This window comes from Gadus macrocephalus, chromosome 13, assembly GCF_031168955.1.
Source record: "Gadus macrocephalus chromosome 13, ASM3116895v1".
Classification (NCBI taxonomy): Eukaryota; Metazoa; Chordata; class Actinopteri; order Gadiformes; family Gadidae; genus Gadus; species Gadus macrocephalus.
The window spans coordinates 17,254,599-17,274,598 of record NC_082394.1 but is presented as its reverse complement, the minus strand read 5'-3'; the positions used below and the strand labels follow the sequence as shown (position 1 = coordinate 17,274,598).

At 44.4% G+C, this 20,000-nt stretch overlaps 1 protein-coding gene and 1 long non-coding RNA gene across 11 annotated transcripts in view; both read right to left on the bottom strand.

Moving 5' to 3' along the window:
• The window catches only part of ppfia4 (PTPRF interacting protein alpha 4), a 72,993-nt gene that overhangs the window by 29,307 nt on the left and 23,686 nt on the right, over positions 1-20,000 (bottom strand). The window contains exon 1 of one of the 10 annotated variants that reach the window (XM_060069906.1): positions 1,480-1,956. The exons of the other annotated variants lie outside the window; for them this stretch is intronic. Within the exon in view, the coding sequence (XP_059925889.1) occupies positions 1,480-1,542 (63 nt within the window). The 5' untranslated portion in view covers positions 1,543-1,956. Of the gene's footprint in view, positions 1-1,479; positions 1,957-20,000 lie in introns of those variants that run through there. 10 annotated transcript variants of the gene reach the window in all.
• Positions 19,464-20,000, bottom strand: part of LOC132471070 (uncharacterized) — an 857-nt gene continuing 320 nt past the window's right edge. The window contains exons 1-2 of the long non-coding RNA XR_009528758.1: positions 19,944-20,000; positions 19,464-19,634 (exon numbers count right to left, since the gene is read on the bottom strand). The exon at positions 19,944-20,000 is cut by the window's right edge and continues 320 nt beyond it. This is a non-coding gene — a long non-coding RNA (uncharacterized LOC132471070). The remainder of the gene's footprint in view (positions 19,635-19,943) is intronic.

The following is a 20,000-nucleotide window of genomic DNA, read 5'->3' as shown; positions in this document are numbered from 1 at the left end:
TGGACTCCTTTCATAACCAACTCTGCCTTAACATGGCACTTCCCCTCCTCGTCCTCTTGATAGTAACCTATGGGGAATCTAAAGCATGTACTGGCTGGTGGCGGTCACAAAGCAGGTTCTATTCTTGTTGTAGGATGACGGGTTTGGGCGGTTATTGTTTTCCGAACATCAGGAGCTGTGTTAATAAAGCTGCCTCATCAGCAGCCGATGAACAGGAAGCCTGATCAGTAATGAAGATGGACGGTGCTTGGAGACGCCGTGTTCTGCTGAGAGACTGACGCAACAGCCCTCCAACCACGCTTTACTCTCTCCCTTTTTTTCCCACTTATTTCTCATCAATATCCTTTTCATATGGAACTGCATCCCCCCCCCCTCCCCCCTCCCCCCCCCCCCGCAAGCTAGGCTACTTCCTCTCATCCTCTCATCCTCTGTAACCAAAGAGGACAGGCTGAGAATAGCATCCATTCATGCCTCTTCATGTTTTCTTTATTGAAGCAAAACAAATCTTCCCGGCTCTCCCAGTGATGCATCAGACAGAGAGAGAGAGAGAGGAGAGAGAGAGAGAGGGAGAGAGAGAGAGAGAGAGAGAGAGAGAGAGAGAGAGAGAGAGAGAGCGAGAGAGAGAGAGAGAGAGAGAGAGAGAGAGAGAGAGAGAGAGAGGGGGGAGAGAGAGAGAGAGAGAGAGAGAGAGAGAGAGAGAGAGAGAGAGAGAGAGAGAGAGAGAGAGAGAGAGAGAGAGACAGCGAAAGAGTGAGAAAGGCAATGGTTGTGCCTCCTTCAGAGGACATGGATGGAGGGAGAAACTCAAAGAGTTGAACTTGCATATTGCTTTAGTCTGTTTCTCGCACACGTGCCTCGGCAAGTAAATAGCATTTGCACGGGAGCATGGAGATAGAGACGCACATGCGCAAATACAAACACACACACACACACACACACACACACACACACACACACACACACACACACACACACACCACACACACACACACACACACACAAGCACCCACGCAAACAGGAATTGTTGTGTCGAGGCATACAGTACATCCTACACCAGCACATAATTGACCTCTCAGAAAAACATCACCTCATCAAAAAATGGCACAAAGCGGAAACATACACAGTTTTGCAGAGCGCAATGCTAGGATGGAAGGGGGGGGGGGGGCTGAGGGGAGGGGGAGAGTAGGAGGGATAGAGATGGACAGAGAGAGGAGGGGGAGGGAAAACTGAGGGGGAGGAGGTGGGAGGGGGGGAGGAAGGGGCAGTATCTCTGTCCATGTTGAAGGTACGAAAGGAAAGCCATCAACGCTTCAATCAATACCGAGACAAGGACACGTGGAGAGCATGTGGGCAGGTGGGTGTCACAAGCAGCGGGAGAGAGAGAGTGAGAGAGAGAGAGAGAGAGAGAGAGAGAGAGAGAGAGAGAGAGAGAGAGAGAGAGGGTTATTATTATCCTGCTGGAGCACCAGGACACCTTACCTGATACATGTAGGTGTTAAAGTGAGTCCCATTCTGAAGGTGGATCTTCACTGTTGGATTCATGGTGAAGATTAACCATAGCAGACCCCCACGAGTAACCCCACTACCCCCATAAAATAGGACACACACACAGACACGCACGCACGCTCACACACACACACACACACACACACACACACACACACCCCCGCACGCACACACACACGGGACAGCACAGCGCGAGACACTGTGGTCACCAGAGTGAAGGAGGGGGAGGGCAGGGGAGAGGAGCGGAGGGACGAGGAGGAGGAAGAAAGAGCGATGAGAAGAAAAGAGCGGGGAGCCGAGAGAGGGGAGCAGCAGCAGCAGCAGCGCCTCCGGCGAAGCCTAGCGTGGACGAAGGGGAGGAGGAGGAGGGGGAGGAGGAGCAGATCTCTCCCTGCGCAGCTCCTTCTGCTCCTGCCGCTGGGACCACGACGCTGTGCTAACTCCTGCCCACAGCCCGGGCACCCAGGACAGAAGGGCGAGTCGCAAGGGAGAGAGACATAGAGGAGGGAGAGAGAGAGTGAGAGAGAGTGAGAGAGGGGATAGGGGAGAGAGAGAGAGGGGATAGGGGAGAGGGAGAGAGTGGGGACAGGGGAGGGATAGAGAGAGGATAGGGGAGAGAGGGAGAGAGTAAGCAAGCATAAGAGAGTAAAGTGAGGGAGACGTGAGGGAGAAGAGAGAGAGAGGAGGGAAGGGGGAGAGTAAGCAAGCACGAGAGAGTAAGGAGAGTAAGGAGAGGGAGATGGTGAAAGAGAAGAGAAGAGAGAGAGAGAGACTAAAAGCAAGAGCAGGGAGAAAGCGGGGACACATCGGAGGCATCAACAAGCACCAAGCTAGCAGGACGGCAAACCTAGAGACTGATCAGGAAGAAAGAGAAGAGAGATAAAGAGAGAAAGAGAGATAGCGATGGGTAGAGAAAGGTATCGAGAGAAAGCATAAGAGAGAGAGATTGTGCAAGAGAAAAGAGAGAGAGAGGTAGAGAGGTATAGAGAGAGCGAGAGAGAGGGGTTTAATGAGGAGACAAGGTTTAGAGGAAGCGAGAGAGACGGAGGGGTGAAAGAGGAGTAAAGAGGGAGAGCGGTGGAGAGAGAGGAGGAGAGGTAGAGAGGGTTAAAGGAAGGGGTACAGAGGGATAGATATTTCTAGTGGTCAGCTGACAGAGTGGGGGGATGAGAGTGGGACTGCCGGAAGGCTATGACCACCTGTTCTTGAGTGACTGTCCCCACATAGCTCATCTACACACACTAAACACACACACACACACACACACACACACACACACACACACACACACACACACACACACACACACACACACACACACACACACACACACACACACACACACACACACACACACACACACACACACATACAAACATGTTGGATTTGCAAATAATGTGCATGAGACACACATGCATGTGAAAGTAATCGGCAGATGCTCAGTGGGCGATCTTGAAGTCATCTCGGAACTAATTTGACTTGAATTTGCATGAAATTAACTGCTCTATTTTCTCCAAAGAAAATCTCCAGTCACTGATTATTCAACCTCAATTATTTTCAGATTATGTTTGGAATGCTGTGTTTCCTCCATGCAAAAGGTATTCTGTGTCCACTGTTATGTGTGGGTGTGTGTGTCTATGTGTTTGTGTCTATGTGGGTGTGGGAGTAAGAAAGTGTGTGTTTGTGTGTGTGTGTGTGTGTGTGTGTGTGTGTGTGTGTGTGTGAGTGTGTGTGTGTGTTTGTGCGTGCGTAGTTTTATTTGTGTGTGTGTGGGTTGCTGCATGTGTGGGTGTGTGTGAGTGTGTGTGAGACGATGTAGGCCTGATGGCTCTGATCAAGGAGTAAACGTGTGTTGCATAACCTTTAATTATGTTAGGAACAACGTTGGTGTCACATTTATTTTGACTCTTTGAGATTTGAGTCCTTCAGTTTATTGTATTAAGTACTACTAGAACTGCATGTGTCTACATTTGTGTGTGTGTGTGTTTGTGTGTGCGTGTATGTGTTTGTGTGTGTGTGTGTGTGTGTGTGTGTGCGTGCGTGTGTCTGTGTGTGTCTGTCTGTGTGTGTGTGTGTGTGTGTGTGTGTGTGTGTGTGTGTGTGTGTGTGTGTGTGTGCGCGTTGTGTAAGCAAGAGAAAAGAGAGATAGTAACAGAGATGGATTGAGAGATGAAGCGGCCGATACTGAGTGATGATGGAAAACAAATAAACGCCTCAACAAAACGGGCATTTCCACAGGTTATTTTTTGTATTCTCTTTGCGTACGAACAGCAGTCCATGTATCTAGCTGCTGTATACCTGCTTTCTTAACCTTGGTTGTCAAGGTAACAAGGAGTTACCAGGGAGTCGGGGGGGGGGGGGGGGGGGTCTGTGAGAGAGTGGGTTGGGTGTATCACTTGGAGATGTGAACAACATAGTGTGATGATGGTGGAGAACAGATAGCGATTATACCTCTCAACAGGTGAGGAGAAACGACCCAGGCTTATGGAGCTCTGGTTCTGACCATCGCTCAGCCAATAAGGCTCAACCGACCAGACCCAAATGTCCAGCAGGGCCCAGGTCTCTGGGTAAGTGGGGGGACGGAGCCCTCTGCTGACCGCAGCTGGTATTAAAGAGACCCTTGAAACCAGAGTGTGTGCAATTTATGCCGGCTGTAGGTGTTTTTGAGGTTTTTCTGCATTTATTTTCAGTACGAGGCTACAGCTTTGTGATTAGGAATTGTGAACGTGCTACTTAGTTCATGTAGCGTGCTTGAAGTCCATGTAAGCTGTATGATATCTCTATGAGGGGCCGTATGGGACATTATTCAGAATAAGCATGCACATACACATATGAAACCAAACTCATTCACATACTATACTGAAAAACTCGCACACATACAAGTGAAAAGCATTGACATACACAACTGAAACACTCTCACACAAACAACTGAAAAATGATACGCTCACATACACAACTGAAAAGCTTGCATAAAACCTAGTGAAAGCTTTTACATGGACTACTGAAATGCTTTCACACATACTAGTAAAATATCCTCATACACACAGCTGAAAAATGTCCTCTCACATACACCAACCCGGTATCACGCGATTGCGTGCTCCTGCGCACAAACGTTAATCTATTGAAGCGTGTTCCAGAGCACGATAGTCCGACTTTTTGCGTGTTACACAGAACGAAATGTAAACCAATGTATTCTGAATGGGAGTGTTCTAAGACAATTAACTAAACGGTACGAGAGAGAGAGAAAGAGAGAGAGGGAGGGACAGAGAGAGAGAGAGAGAGAGAGAGAGAGAGAGAGAGAGAGAGAGAGGGAGAGAGAGCGAGAGAGGCTTCAGAAAGGGTGTGCGCAGATAGTACAGTGCACCCTAGTTATGTTTATGCCAAAACCACAAATGCTATATATATATATTGCCTACTTATATATATTGCCTATATATATGTATAGGCTATATATAATTAGGCTATAATTATATTATTTAGCGTGTAATGAGACCCATGAACCTATAAAGAAAGACGTCATCTCAAGCGGGAGAGAAGTTTGCGGTGCTGGTTTGTGTCACGTAAGTACAGGGCTCTCATGTCTCATGCATTCGGCGTGAGACACACGCAATTCAACCCATGCACACGCTCGAACCTGTGCCGTGTTCCAATACCCGTACTGTCCGTACTTAAGGCGGCTGCATGCTTCAGCGTTGGTGTTACGTTGTTGCGCAAAATTTACTCAAAGCAATTCATGCTCCCTTTAGGTTGCGCGTGTTGCCAAGCAATTTACCGCCAGAACAGTAGGTGGAGTAATATGTGGAGTGAAGTTTTTCGTTGAAGACGACCTCGAGAATGACGTCTTTGTCTGTGGGAGTCGTTGGTTTGTTTATGTGCCAGATCGTGTTCTCCCCATACACAGTGAATGATGGCAACAGACAGAGGAACAGGGGTGATGAAGTTGTTGATCATTGGGGTTGTATAAATGTGCATATCTCTCTACATTTTAAAACGACATAATGTGTTGGCAGCAAAGTTAACTTCACTTCACGTTAATGATTTTGTATATGAGCCTGCCGGCCGGGTTCCATTCTATCAAACCACCCACCCTCCTTCCTCCTACGGCAGCGTTTCTCAAATTGAACCATGAAAAGGAGATTTTCATGGTATTGGTCGAAGACTACCTAAGTGAAGCCTATATGGTGTATTTGTGTGTGGGCGTCGTCGTCGGCTGTTTATAAACCGCCTCCCAGTCATGTTCTACACATTCAGTGAACTATGGCAGAGAAATGTGATACTCCAGACAGGAAGTAGTAAGCAGACCAATCACAGCCTTGCAGGCTGCGCGGCTCGCGTAAAAGCTTACGTAAAAAATGAGTCTAGAAAAATCGCCCGACGCACGCAAGACGTGAGAAGTCGCGCTAGGGGTGCGCAAGGGCGCGCAAGGGCCTCTTGTGCTTGCGCTTACGCTTACGTAACTGAGCATAAATCGGCCTTTAGGCTACTAGCCAAAATTTGAGTAAGATCCGGCGAAAAGAAGTATACTTCAAGGACCCGGATGCCGTACTCAAAACGGGCTAATCCTGAAGTGTGGATCGAAGGACACTCCCCGTACTCAACGGCAGCCATCTTAGCTACGTAGCGGAAGAGGCGGAGCCAGGCTGAGCCAAAGTCGGCGCATTTTCCACATAGCCTGCATTAATAGAGTCATTTTGTAGTTTTTATAGCTGCTAGGCGTAAAGAGTTCACCGTTCAAAGCGGGATGTTTATTGCGGGGGAGGAGCAATGGCGGCAGTCGTGATCGTAATTTCCGGTTAGTGCACCACGGAGTACTCGATTTTGAACAGCACTCACATCTGAAAAAATAACGTAGTAGATAGTGCGGATAGTATACTTCCTTTAAGTATACTCATGGAAGTACGGGTATGGTCTCACGGAAATACGTGACACTGTCACGTTATTTAATCTATTGAAACGTGATCAGGGACACGTAGGCCTATTTTCTAAATTTTGTATTTCAATTGGAAGTAGGCTATTTGTCGTGTCACTAAGCATGACTTCCAAACTAAGGTTCTGTCCGGGAGCGTTCTCCCTAATGTCCCTTATGGAGCTCCGTACAGATATAATTGTCTTAGAACACTCCCATTCAGAATGCATTGGTTTACATTTCGTTCTGTGTAACACGCAAAAGTCGGACTATCGTGCTCTGGAACACGCTTCAATAGATTAACGTTCGTGCGCAGGAGCACGCAATCGCGTGATACCGGGTTGCAACCAAACACACACATACACACACACACACACACACACAACCTCTTGCAGGCAGACTCAGAATCTTGAGCCCATTTATTAGGGAACAGGTGTTATCGGGATTCCATCACTGCATTCCCAGAATCCTGCATTGTGAAAGTCTTCCCTTTTTTTTTTAAATGTACAATGGCATTTTATTCTACATACAAAACAACCATAGTATTTTTCGGGAGTCCACGACCACCCTGCCCATTTTGACACACAAAAGTAATTTGACACTTCTGGGATGAGCCAATGATTCATCTGTTTGGAAGGTTTTGTTGGAGACAAACAAAGAATCTTCAGGCAACAGATGTGACAGCTGTGACTGCTCTCTCTCTCCTTCGTCTGCTGGGTCCACTGTGTTTGCCGACCTGCTACAGGTAGCCAGTGGGCGGGGCTGAGAGGCTTGTCAGCTGATGAGGTGCACCTGTGCAGGTCTGCCACGCAGGCTGTAGCCAGTCTCTCTCTCTTTCCACAGAGGCAGGTGGGCTTGGGTTCTGTTTAGGGTGGTTCCTTAAGGTTTTGGACCTTTGGATTGGTTCCATGTTTTGTTTTATGTTAACACTATTCAACTAGCCTGGTTCTACCAGACTCTCGTACTTCACTTCATTTCATTTCATTTCATTTGTACAGAGAGTCTGGACCTAATCAATTGACAAACGTTAACTCACTTGAAGGCGGGTGTCTGTTGAAGTTTAAAATGATTGGATCTGCCCAGTGCCACTCTGGATCTGCCATAACCAATCGCTAACGTTTGGTTGTGACGTATGTCATGCGCCGGGAATCACGCGCAGGTTGGACACAAACCAAACACCTTGCGCGTCTGCACGAAAATGTCCGTCAACGACAGCTGCAGGTTTTGTTCGTCGAATTTAATTTATCAGGGAAAAATTGCACATTGTAAATCAACTACCGACCTACAACAACAACTCAAACTGGCGTACGACTTTATCGTCATTGTTCTCAGACACGCCCTCTGTTCGCTGATTGGCGGCCGCTATGGCGGCACCAGAAAACCAGCAGGTCCAGACCTAGGCTGTTTCCCAATGTCAAGGAAGCATGCTCAACGGCCGCCCTTTTAAGGACGCTACGTCATAGAACGCCGACAAGCACTGTTCCAATGTTGAGGACACTCGAAAGCCGCGCCATTTTTGCGTCCTTTGTTTTTGAGAATTCCGAGATTTTTCAAGGATGCATCGCTGCATCCTAGACGAGCCAAAACTACCCACAATCCTCTGCGTTCACTGGGCGGGTTCTTGAAAATGGCAGAGCAGTACACGTTCAAACGAAGTGAAGTTATATTAGTTTTCAGAAATATTTTGTGCCGTATTGCTTTTTATAGATTCATCATGTTAATGCAAATAATCAAGCCTAAAGACCTGTGCCACTTTTCAAACGTTTTTGCAACTTAATGATACGTTGCTATATTTTGCATGGACGTAGCTGGTGTTAAACACCACTGTCACCAATGTCAATTTACTCGCTCACAAGATTAAATTATTTATGTATACCTATTTATGTTTGTGTTGAATCGTTTTTTTTAGGGTCAGCCCAGCAAACGGAGGCTTTTGTGCGCCTTAGGGTGGCGCACAAACATTTGTTTACCGGTGGAAGGGATAGTGCCACTATCCAATGTTGTAAAATTAATGCACAACCGATCATTTGCAATGTTTGTAATTTTTAATGAACGTATTTAATTGTATTTTATATGATATACTTATGTGTTCAAAGCACTGGTAGATTGTAGGCATATATGAATGAATGAATCAGATCAGTTAAATAATATATCCAAATAAATATCATTGTACGTTTATAATCTCTTTCTTTGTCTTTTTCCCCCTGCATAATAGTAATCAACCGTACTGTAAATGTGATGCATGAATTAAGTTCTCAGACAATTTCACTTAGTTTTATAAAAATTGAATGGATTTTCCTTTTAATAAAGACAATTCGATCAACCACAACAAAGCTTTTGTGACTTCCCCAAAGAGGCTCCATGCGAAGGAGACATGACCGCATTCATAACAGACAAAAGTCAAATAAATATCGATCAGCTTGATTGCTGCCATGTTTTATTCATAAGCGCACATGTGTTTACAAGCGGACACGCAGTATTAAAAAGCGGAAGCGGAAGCGCTTCCACACTACCAAGTCGTTCCCAAAGTCCGACGTTACAAACGCTAGGAAGCACTCGAGCTAGCACTCTAGTCTCATCTCCATAGGACGCGACTAGCAAGGACGCGTCCTAGCAAGGCTGCAGCCTTCACTTTGGGAAACAGCCCTAGTACTGAAGGGAAATTCAAATTGAGCGGAAGTACTTAGGCGGGCGGAGCCAGGCTACTATTCAACATCCCCACAGCACACTTTCCACTGCTGTTACGGAGGCGGATTGACGCTCCGCCCTCATGGGTAAAATCCTCAATTACAATCCTCAGTTATGCTAATGATCATGTGTTTACCCCGCGTGTGATTGGCTGTCAATTATGTTAATTTGAATGTGCCTTTCCCCGGACGTGATTGGCTGCCGCACCGGAGGGCCGAGGATCCGGGACGATAAAGAACAGCCGAGCTCAACATTCAATGCGGCTGGCCTCGGAGATGCAGCTTGCCACGTTGGGTCTTGGAACGAGCGTTGTTTGCTTGAGGCTCTAGTTTGCTACACGGGAACTGGGCCAGAGTTTTGTTTAGGGGTTATCGTACACTGACTTGCAGCTATACTTTGTTATACACACTAGACGCAGGGGTGCTGTTCAACCCTTGTATTTTGGGAGCTTCTTCTTGGTTGTATTCGTTTCTTTGATTTGGACAGCACCCAATGGTCCTTTTCCTTTTGTAGTTTTGCCTCCTATGTTTGTTAAATTGATTATCACTGGCTCTGGGCTAAATAAACGCTTTCAGTTAAACCAACATCTGGTTTTATGTTGCCACCCCTTCCCCTAGCGGGGGACGTAACAACTGCCCATATACATAGGCTAGTCGAAAGAATTGTGTGTTTGGTCAGTAGTTCAGTTGGTTGGTCACATATGTTGGTTTGCTGTTCAGGTTTGGTTTGTTGCATTTTGTTTGGGTATTTCTAACATGGTAAAGATGGTTTGTTGTTCCCAGTATTTGTTTTGTCTGTCTGGGTAAGTTTCCTCCGTTCTGGCTCGGTCGGTCCTTGTGATTTTGGTACTGGTTTTCTGTCCAAACCATATAATCGCACATTTTCTAATCTTCCATACGCTACACTAATCCCTTTACAAATTTCATGATACTTACTTTATTCTAATAAATAACTTTATCCCTTATCATGTGTGGATCCCGATCTTTTTTCCCGATCCCTCGTCTTAATGCAGCCAAGGAGATGGAAGAGCGTTATGAATAATTATTAGATGATTGTGTTGTACAATGAAAGACAGTAAAGATTCAATATGAATGGCAAAATAAGGATGGGATTTTATTTGAACAATAAAATATGTGTTGGGCAAATTATAGAGAGGCTGAGATTATAGATTTCATATTCAAAAGGCGAAGGGGTGAAAAAATGTAAGAAATATATTTAAGAAATATAGGCCTACTCAAAGCCCAAATCATTGATATCATACCCTATCCAATAATAAAGAAATTTGAATTTGAATGGTAACAATTCCGTTAAATCCTCGTTTTGAACGTCTCACTCATGGCCAGTGTGTTCTTTCTGATTAGCTCTTAATTGAGATCACCTGTCACGCACCCCTTTATTAAAGCTGAACACAATGGGTTTGTTTTACTTTTCGCATCGGTCTGTGTCAATCGAGGTTGAGTTTGCGTGTTTGTTTTTGTGGGCATTTGACTGAACAGCCCAGACAAATATTGCTACCATCATGGCACTTCGAAACAGACCACCGCAGTGAGTAAAAGTTATTTTCCATTATTAAATGTTGACGTTTTTGGGCTGTCTCCTCAGACACAAGCCATCAGTATCCCTGCTCTTTGCACCTTGACATGCATGTCGCCGCTGTTTGTTAACCTAGCTTTGCTGATTTGTATCTTGTGATGTGTGTGTTTTTCTTAACAGGTGTTAGATGACTGACAAGATCTATGGGGGGGCCCCCTTTGGGCCCCCCCATACCAACTTAGTCTTCAAAGGAATCTAGTGCCATGGGACTCCAGTGTCTTCAAAACATCCTCGGAATACATGTGTATGAATGGTCCACCGAAGGATTGATCTGGAAGCCACCACGGTCCACGCAGTAATCTGCTGCGTGGGCCGTAGTGGCTTCCAGAGCCATCTTTCGGTCTTGGTCAGGATTTGTTACAGTTGCCCTTCTATGTAGCAGGCTACGGGTTTCTGAAGAAACCTCCTTTACGTAGCATTGGAGTACAAATATTGTGCAAAATGCTCATGTAATTGCACTAGCACTAGTAACCTGTAGATTAGCTTAGTTTAACGTCATTCCGTGCTGTCTGTCAAATGTGTGGCTTACTTTAAGTCCACAAGGCCCTCTGGTAAACCACGTTGGAACACCCCTGGACAAGGTGATTAGTCACTGGGTGTGTGCTAAAGTTTTGTTCCATTTTTCACTAGTTGGTTAAGGTTTGGTAGAATTGTTTGGATGCTAGCGACGTGATGGCGTATGTACAAGAGCCTACCGTGGCCAGGCCACAGTTGCGACGGTCACGGCCAGATGGCCTAGTGTGAGTGCAACCTTGATTGCATTTGTATACTGTTTACCATTGGATGTTTATGCAATTTGGCTTAATTCATCCGCAGTAAAGCTGCATTTGACTATTCCAGGGTCGTTTTGTACAGGCTTTCAATTGACCATGTTGACTAGTTTGTGGGAAGTTTTTTTTTGTTTTTTTTACCCTTGCTTACAATCCAACGGTTGTGACCACTTATGCAACTGGGCTGTGAACCTTGCAATTCTAGTTACATATTTGTACACGCAAGCTTGTCCATTTCTATCGCCATCACTAACACTAGCTTCAGCATTTCCTTGTAGGCCATTAGCTGACTTGTGTATTGGAGCGATGATTTGGGTATTTTAAGATGCTTGAAAACCTAAAATAAAGCAAAATGCGTGTCTGGTGTGCAAGAGCCAATTTGTTGGCTTGCAGTAGTCGAGGAGTTGCCGTAGGTCGTAAGCCATCTGGAGGTTGTGGCAATGGAGGCTTGTGGTAGATCTGCCATCCAAGAAAGGTTAATTATTCTGAAGCATGATTAATAGTTTAGTAAATTGAATCTATTCATATAGAACTATAAAATCCAAGACTGCAGCCAGTAAGTTGGATCGCAATATGTGGAAAGTATTAGTCTTCATTTGTAACAACAGAATAATTAACATGACTAACTGGGTTTCTTCCATTTTCTAACCAGGGGGACTTGACTGGTGAGTCTACTGGATTAATCAGTAGCGGTACTTTGCCCAACAGATTTGATGGCATGACTACAGGGTGACAAAGACAATTATTCCAATAAATCGCTTGATTCGAAAATGGTAATATCAGTCATCATAGTTCTCAATAAACCTTGTGTGAATGAATGAGTGAACCTTTGTTCAAAAATAAAACAAAGCAAATAAAATGTATTGTTGTCCAGTTGACTTGTGCCCTGGAGTGAACTGGTCCAGACCCTCGTCTTCCTTCTGCAAACGAGTGACTCTAGCCCAGCTTCTAGCACTCTAGCCCAGACCAAAGGCCTTATTCAACAAACAAATTCAATAGTTTCATATGGCGTATATTCAGTGATCATTGAGCTCTCAATCACTAATACAGGTCCTCACTTCGTCAAGCTCTTAATGACAACTTCATTACTCAGCAAATGTAGTGCAGCCTAATAGTAAAACAAATAATCAGTTATGTGTGTAGATTATTTTAAGATTACTTTCTTGTTCTTTTCTCTTGGGCAAGAGTGTGGAATGAGATTCAGTCACCGTTGATTCCCACGTGGTGCATAGAGAGGCGCTGGTTCAGCCGCGTTGTGGATGCGGGTCCCTCAGCAGGGCAGGCGTTGATCAGACGTCTTCCCAGGCAGGGCGCGCGGTCTTCTCGATCACAGGGCAATCTTCAGAGGCAATCGTCTTCTCACTCCTCTCTCTTCAAGACGGTGTCACGGCACCAAATGTCAGATTTCAGCTTATTTCTAAACTGTTCAGACAGACTCTGCGTTGTGTATTTTCAGTCGTAATTCTTGAAGTCGAAATCAAAGCAACTTGACAGGTTGGATCAGAGGGTTGAATAGATGGTTTATTCCAGGATGTAATACAGCGAGATACAGACTTGGGTTGAATAATCTATAGTGGACCCGGTGGTCGATGACTTGTTCCTTGGCTGTCGAACCAAAGGGTTGGGGCGAGTATAATACAAAAAGGGGATATATGAATAACACGAAAACAGACGTACTCTCAGCACTGATAAGGTATCTGGCCCTGGCCATGTCCCGGAGGACCAGGTCGGTTCAACCTTGTTGAGACATAACAATGGCAGAACACCCCGTCAGTATGAGAGGCCCTGGCTTGTGCCTAGACTAGAAATGTGAACAACAGAGACACTAAAATACACCAACATTCTACACTGCCTATCAAAAGAGACTTCTATAACATATCTGCTAGAACAGTTCCTATACTTTTTGTATAATTTGGTCATGCTGCAAATTTACTTTTTGTAGTTGCTCCATATTTAGTTCTTTGACAGCCTCACCTGCTAGAAAAGTCTATTAAAATCGGCTAAATATAATGAACTAAATTAATAGCCATGAAATGTTGTCACTCATACTAATGGCAAATACCCTCTTTCAGTTGGTGGTTCAACACTGATGTCTCTCTAGGCTTGAGGGAGAGCTCACAAGTAAATTACACGAATGTCCTGGAGCAATTGGGAATACACTTTTATTTAGTCTACCTGACCAGGGACATCTTTGAACTATAGGTCACCTAACCCAAACTTTTCACTCTTGTTAGGTTGTCCTTTTCTCTTGTTTTAACCCGAATGGGCTGAAATATCAACATTTCAGGTATTCTGTTTGGATAATGTGCAAAACTTGTGGCTTCACTAATAAAAAAAATTAACAAATGTATTTTTCTTAATGTGGTTAAACTATTTAAAGATTTGTATGCAAAATATTTCTGCTCAATTTGTGGTCAATGAAACTCTGACATTTTTTAATTTGATAAAACACAACTATGGGTTAAAGGTATTTGCTTTGGGCATCTTTTGATATTTTTAGAATCTAGCTCCATTGCCGTTAGAAATGGTGTCTCCCAGTACTGCAAAGTGCTTCCACAAGTTTAAAAAAGAATGGGCAGAAAAGGAACTGCCAACTAAATCTATTTAACATGGGTAGAAAGTTTCCATGGAAGCTCTTGGCTGCTGGTTCCCAACACAGCTCCACTGTTAGCCTGTGACCTTGCGTTTAACTTTTTTCGACTTTTGGTGATTTTCACAAAAGAGAAATGAACTGGTTAATACAATAAACAAGACATTTCATGGTACCATTTTGAACTGTTTGTGGATATTGCATTAAATCCATATGCTTGAAACTTTTCAATAATGCATATCAACGAAACAATGGAATGAAATAAATAGTTCAAGCAATTTGTGGGACTTGGCTGCTTTTACATTATTACTCATTTTGGGGGTTATTTCAGTCTCTCCAACCTGCAGGTCGTGCGAAGAATCACGTGAATGGGAATATTCTATAAATGTCTTGATATCATCTTTCGTCTCAACACTTCTGCTGCAGCCGCTGTTGAAGCGTATGAGTCCTTTGAGACCCCCTTTGATAAAAGGGGTTCTCAAATGTTGACCCTCAGTCACCTATTGCATCACTTCCTTTAGGGCTTCGGCCTCCAAATTGATCATTATAGTATAATTGAATGCCCTCTTTCATATATATGATACCTCCACCATAGGACGTGGCAACAATTCTCCAAATCCATATGGGGGGGATGCTTGTGGACAGTAGGGGTGTATACTCGACATAAATAGGAAGCAAACTCATCTCACAAATGAGTAATGACATCTCACAAATATTTATTGAATAAATTGTTTCAATTTATAATAATCCAAAATCCGTTGGGTTTTTGTCGAGGGAATCCAGGGCGACGCTCACTTCCGGGTTGGCCAACATACGTCATCCCTCCACCACTCTACTGTAAAAACACATGTTCAAGTTGAATGAGAATAATAATAATAATAATTCTGCCATAGTATTTATTTAAGGGGGGGGGGGGGGGGGATACAAGTCTTTTGGCCATTTGTAGTGTTGATCAGCATAGAAATAATTTGTCCGCCAAGACGGTGACGTCGCTTAGCAACGGTAGACGCTGGGGTAGACAAGTCACCGGACTACTACCCATGCAAGTGAACGGAGCGTTCCACGGCATTGAGAAGACCCGTGTAATAAAGGCCTATAATATTTCTGTTTGTGGCATAGATTTCTCCTCAGATTAGGCCAATAAACCAATGGTAAAATAAAAATAAAAACGCTCGATCAAAGGCCCAGCCCGAGTATAGTGGTGGGAAATATCGGCCCGACCCGGCCCGCGTCGGGCTCGGGCTCGGGCAGAGAATCTAAACACTGACTGGAACTACTTAGCAGGTGTCTGTAGGGCTATATCAGGAGTTAATGCACGCACTGCAGCCAATCAGAATCAGAGATATTCCCCCAGACCGTGGTCTAAACAATATTATTCACGAGTTATAAACAACCCCTACACATCAATATTAATGATAACCCTGTGGAAATTGCCATAAGTGAGAGACACAATTTCGCACGTTGAGCACACAGTTGTGTGACTCGTTTATTTAGTAAGAGAGAAACGGGAAATCAAAACGTGCTGAAGGTAAACAAATCCCGCATGGGCTCTGACGTCATGAGACGCTCGTAATCCTTAAAAGGGACAGCGATCCCTGAACCACCAAGACAGTAGTCTGGCTGAACGGAAGTGGACAGCGTCTATTGCTTAGCGGCCGATTTGGCCGCGACTCCTCCCCTTCCGGTTGCTGGCGTTACCGTATTGTGCTCCCCCTCAAACTCGAAAACTAGGCAGTATCGCGAGTTTTGAAGAGGACTTTGACGGCGCTGTAAAGTTGGCATGTTTGGCTCTTTCCGTGGACACATCTCTGGACAGTATAACATTGTTTTCCAAAGAGACACATGAATAGCAGTTGGTGGTAAATGGCTATAGGCCTACAGACAAGTTTTCGAAATTGTTTGTGGAACTAGACATCCAATCTTGTTTAATTTTAATATAATGTAATTACTGATTACTGACTATCTGATTTCATTACAATGGTAGGACCACAACATAGCCTATTTTGACATTACCTTGGAGACTCCGTCTGGCAGGATTCTCCCCGGGGACGATGCGTTTGCGGTCACGACTATCGCCGGTTGGTGTGGATTTGGCGCATCGTTTCACTCTGACAGCGGCATGAGCGTTTGACATGGATTTAACCAATGAACCGATCCGTTCCACTTCACAATAGCTCCTACGGTATTTCTTTAGTAGTGTTCTACAAGAACCACATATAAATGTTAAAACGTCGTTCGTTTTTATAGGTCACGTGAGCTCCTCAAGGGCCAAAGTGTATGGTGGCTTGAAATCATCGTGACAAAGAATCAAACGATGTTTGTTCTTTTTATCTATAAAATTATCTCCACACAGGCGACATACATCGTTAATGGTTTTTTGTGGCGTTTGGGATTGAGCCATTTCTGACAGCCACTGAACGTCAAGAAGTTCCGTCAAAATAATTTCCCCCCCGGCACTATTTTGCATGGACACAACTGCTGCTTCCCGGGCTTAGCCCCGCCCTAGACGATTGTGATTGGTTTAAAGAAATAAAAACAGGCCCGCCCAGTTTCCCCACGGATAGACGGCTCGAGGTAGCGTGGCTCCAGACCATTCTACTTGCTGTAGTTTGGTCTGGCTTTGCGAGACTACCAAGACAGTAAACGACATGCCTAACACAATTGAAAGAACAACACATAACAAAATACTGTAGGTGAATTATGTTACACTCACTACAACCCATTAAATACGGTATGATTTCTCGATGTCATGGCAACGTCCGCTCGCGACACTGGACTTGCGATCGAGGCATCGACGCGGACGTTCATTCACATAGCCAAAAACAAGAGAATAGATGGCTAGATAAAATAAACATCAAGACATACAATTCTAAAAAGAACAGATGAAGCAGCTACCCTTTTTTCCTTTGCGGTTTGCCTACAGAGCAGCGCACCTGCATTTAATATAGGCCTATCCTGTCACAATTTCTCAGTATCAAAGGTGAAAGTAGAAACGGGTGGCCAAAAGCTGTCATATTGTTAGTTATCACAGACAATTTTAAGTAGAAACGGGTGGCCAAAAGCTGTCATTTGTTAGTTATCACAGACAATTTTCAACAATGAATGATCTGTACGGAGCTCCATAAGGGACATTAGGGAGAACGCTCCCGGACAGAACCTTAGTTTGGAAGTCATGCTTAGTGACACGACAAATAGCCTACTTCCAATTGAAATACAAAATTTAGAAAATAGGCCTACGTGTCCCTGATCACGTTTCAATAGATTAAATAACGTGACAGTGTCACGTATTTTCGTGAGACCATACCCGTACTTCCATGAGTATACTTAAAGGAAGTATACTATCCGCACTATCTACTACGTTATTTTTTCAGATGTGAGTGCTGTTCCAAATCGAGTACTCCGTGGTGCACTAACCGGAAATTACGATCACGACTGCCGCCGTGGCTACTCCCCCGCAATAAACATCCCGCCTTGAACGGTGAACTCTTTACGCCTAGCAGCTATAAAAACTACAAAATGACTCTATTAATGCAGGCTATGTGGAAAATGCGCCGACTTTGGCTCAGCCTGGCTCCGCCTCTTCCGCTACGTCCTTCGATCAGAGCCCGTCTACGAAGAGCCTGGGCACTCCCTATACGCCCCATACCGATTTTGGTTGTAGTTCCATGAGACATCCACTGGGGGTGATCGCGGGCGAGTCCAGATTGAATGGGAGTCTATGGGGCTAAACGGCTAATTATGCCTCTTTCACCTGCTTGTCGTTGAAATATCGCAAATTTTATTGTAGATTCCGCAAGTTCAATATAGATTATGGTTCAAAAGTCAAATCAGTGAGTACTTATGTCCTTTCGATTTCTTACAGTTTGGGCCGTTGTTGGCCATACACGCTAGCATTCTGCTAATGAATGCTGATTGGTCAGGGACGGACTTGCGACTGATTACGACCAGAGACCCCTCTTGACGGCATCTGAAGCTTAAGAGCAATCAGAAACGTGTTAACTCAATTTTTGCGTACTGTATTTATATTTTCCTGCAGGCCCTTTTATTTTTTAGATAGTATGGTGAAAGTACATGGGCATAAATGGAATTTCTTCCATTTCTTGTGTTCAATGTTCAATGTGTTATATACATGGTAGGTAATAATAAAAATAATACAGTCAATATCCCGCTCAATATCATTTAATCTGTCATTGTCTATTTTTCGAAAATAAAGATAGTTTAAAAAAGAAATGCCTCGTAAATGTGCAATGATAAACTGCACTTACAGTGGAAACGGATTGTCCGTCTTTTCGTTTCCCAAGGACAGAAAAAGGTAACGTTCTTGCTTGCTCCTGTATGAATGGTCCTAGGCTACCTAAAGGCTCGATTCCACCGGACGCGTTACGGCAACGTTACGGCAGCGGCACGTCTTGGCCGCGGTCACCGCAGCAGATAGGTTCCACTCTAATCAATGAGACCATTTCCACAGGGCGCGGCTGCGGAACGTCTCAGCAACGTCCCAGGAGCGGCTCGCCGTGCCGCAGCGCTATCATTCCGTAGCATTTCTATTATTGCCGCAAGCCGTTGCTGAACCGCGTGAATTTCAACAGAGCAGATCGATCAGGGCAGGAAGTGAAAAAGTAAAAGCCATAGAGCATTCCGGTCAATTTTCAAAATAAAACACAATAAATAAAACACCAACATTATTACGTCATGACCGGTGGCACCAGGTCAGCAGTCAATCAATCAAAGGGTCTCAAATCATCCTTTTTATAAGAACAATGTCAGAAAGGACAAAGCCTGGCATTTAATTGCAGTAGTTTTGGGAGTGGAAGGTGAGTACATTAGGTTTAGGATTATCGCGGGATCTCGTGATCTCGCGGGAATACGGCTGGCTCGCAAGGCAGCGTTGCGCTGCCGTAACGCGCCCGGTGGAAATGCAAGCAGGCAAAGTCGCGGCCAAGACGTGCCGCAGCCGTAACGTTGCCGTAACGCGTCCGGTGGAATCCCCGGGTGAGGCTTCACCTGGTAAGGAAAGTTGCGCTGTAGCCCGGGTAATATCGCACATGGCTTATTCAAGTTGCGCGCTAGACATTCTCTAAAGTGTCGAGACTCAAGCACTTAACTCACCTTAACCGATTGTTCCATACAAATGGTTAGTTAACGATTTAACAACTTCAACATCTGTTACAGTCGTTATTTTTTTGTAGGACTAATGACCTTGCACAGAGGGAAAACCATCTGCACCACTTGTCATTGATTTCTATGCATTCACTGATCTTTACAGATGGGTTTGTTTTAAGCCATTGAATATAATTGCTCTGCCATGCAACACATTATAAGCTACACATGTTTGTTAAATGAGAAATATGGTCTGGGTCACATTGAAACAGTAACAGTTGTATAACAGTAATTATACAAACATTATACCAACATTGCAACAGGCAAGTTTATTCAAACATCACACTAACAAGAACACAATAAGAACAGTAACTAATAAAAAAAAAGAGAAATGATTTAACAACACTGAACATACTGAACAGAGGCAGGGGAAAAGGACAGAGGAAGAAGACTTGTCCGTTGTCACAGCATCAAGGTCCGACTGTAGAGATCAAGAAAGGAAGAGGCATGAGGAGAACAACAGAACACTGCTCTCTAGCAGATTGTTTACTGATGTAAACTAAATTGATGCAGTCTTAAAATTATGATTCTAATCCAGGTTTCTATTTTAGGAGAAAGAAATGGCTCATAATCGTTACTAAAAAAAAAGCTTTATCATCGGCACTAGTGAGGATTAGAAAAAACACTCTCTGTAAGTAACATACATATGTAAAACATTCGCGCATTTCTTTTTTTTACATTAGCTCACTAAAACTCTGTAACTAGGGTATTAAGCAAAAAAAAGCCTTACCTCCAACAGCTGGTGTTATCGTTGCGGGAAAAGGGAAGTGCTTTAGAAACTGCCGTA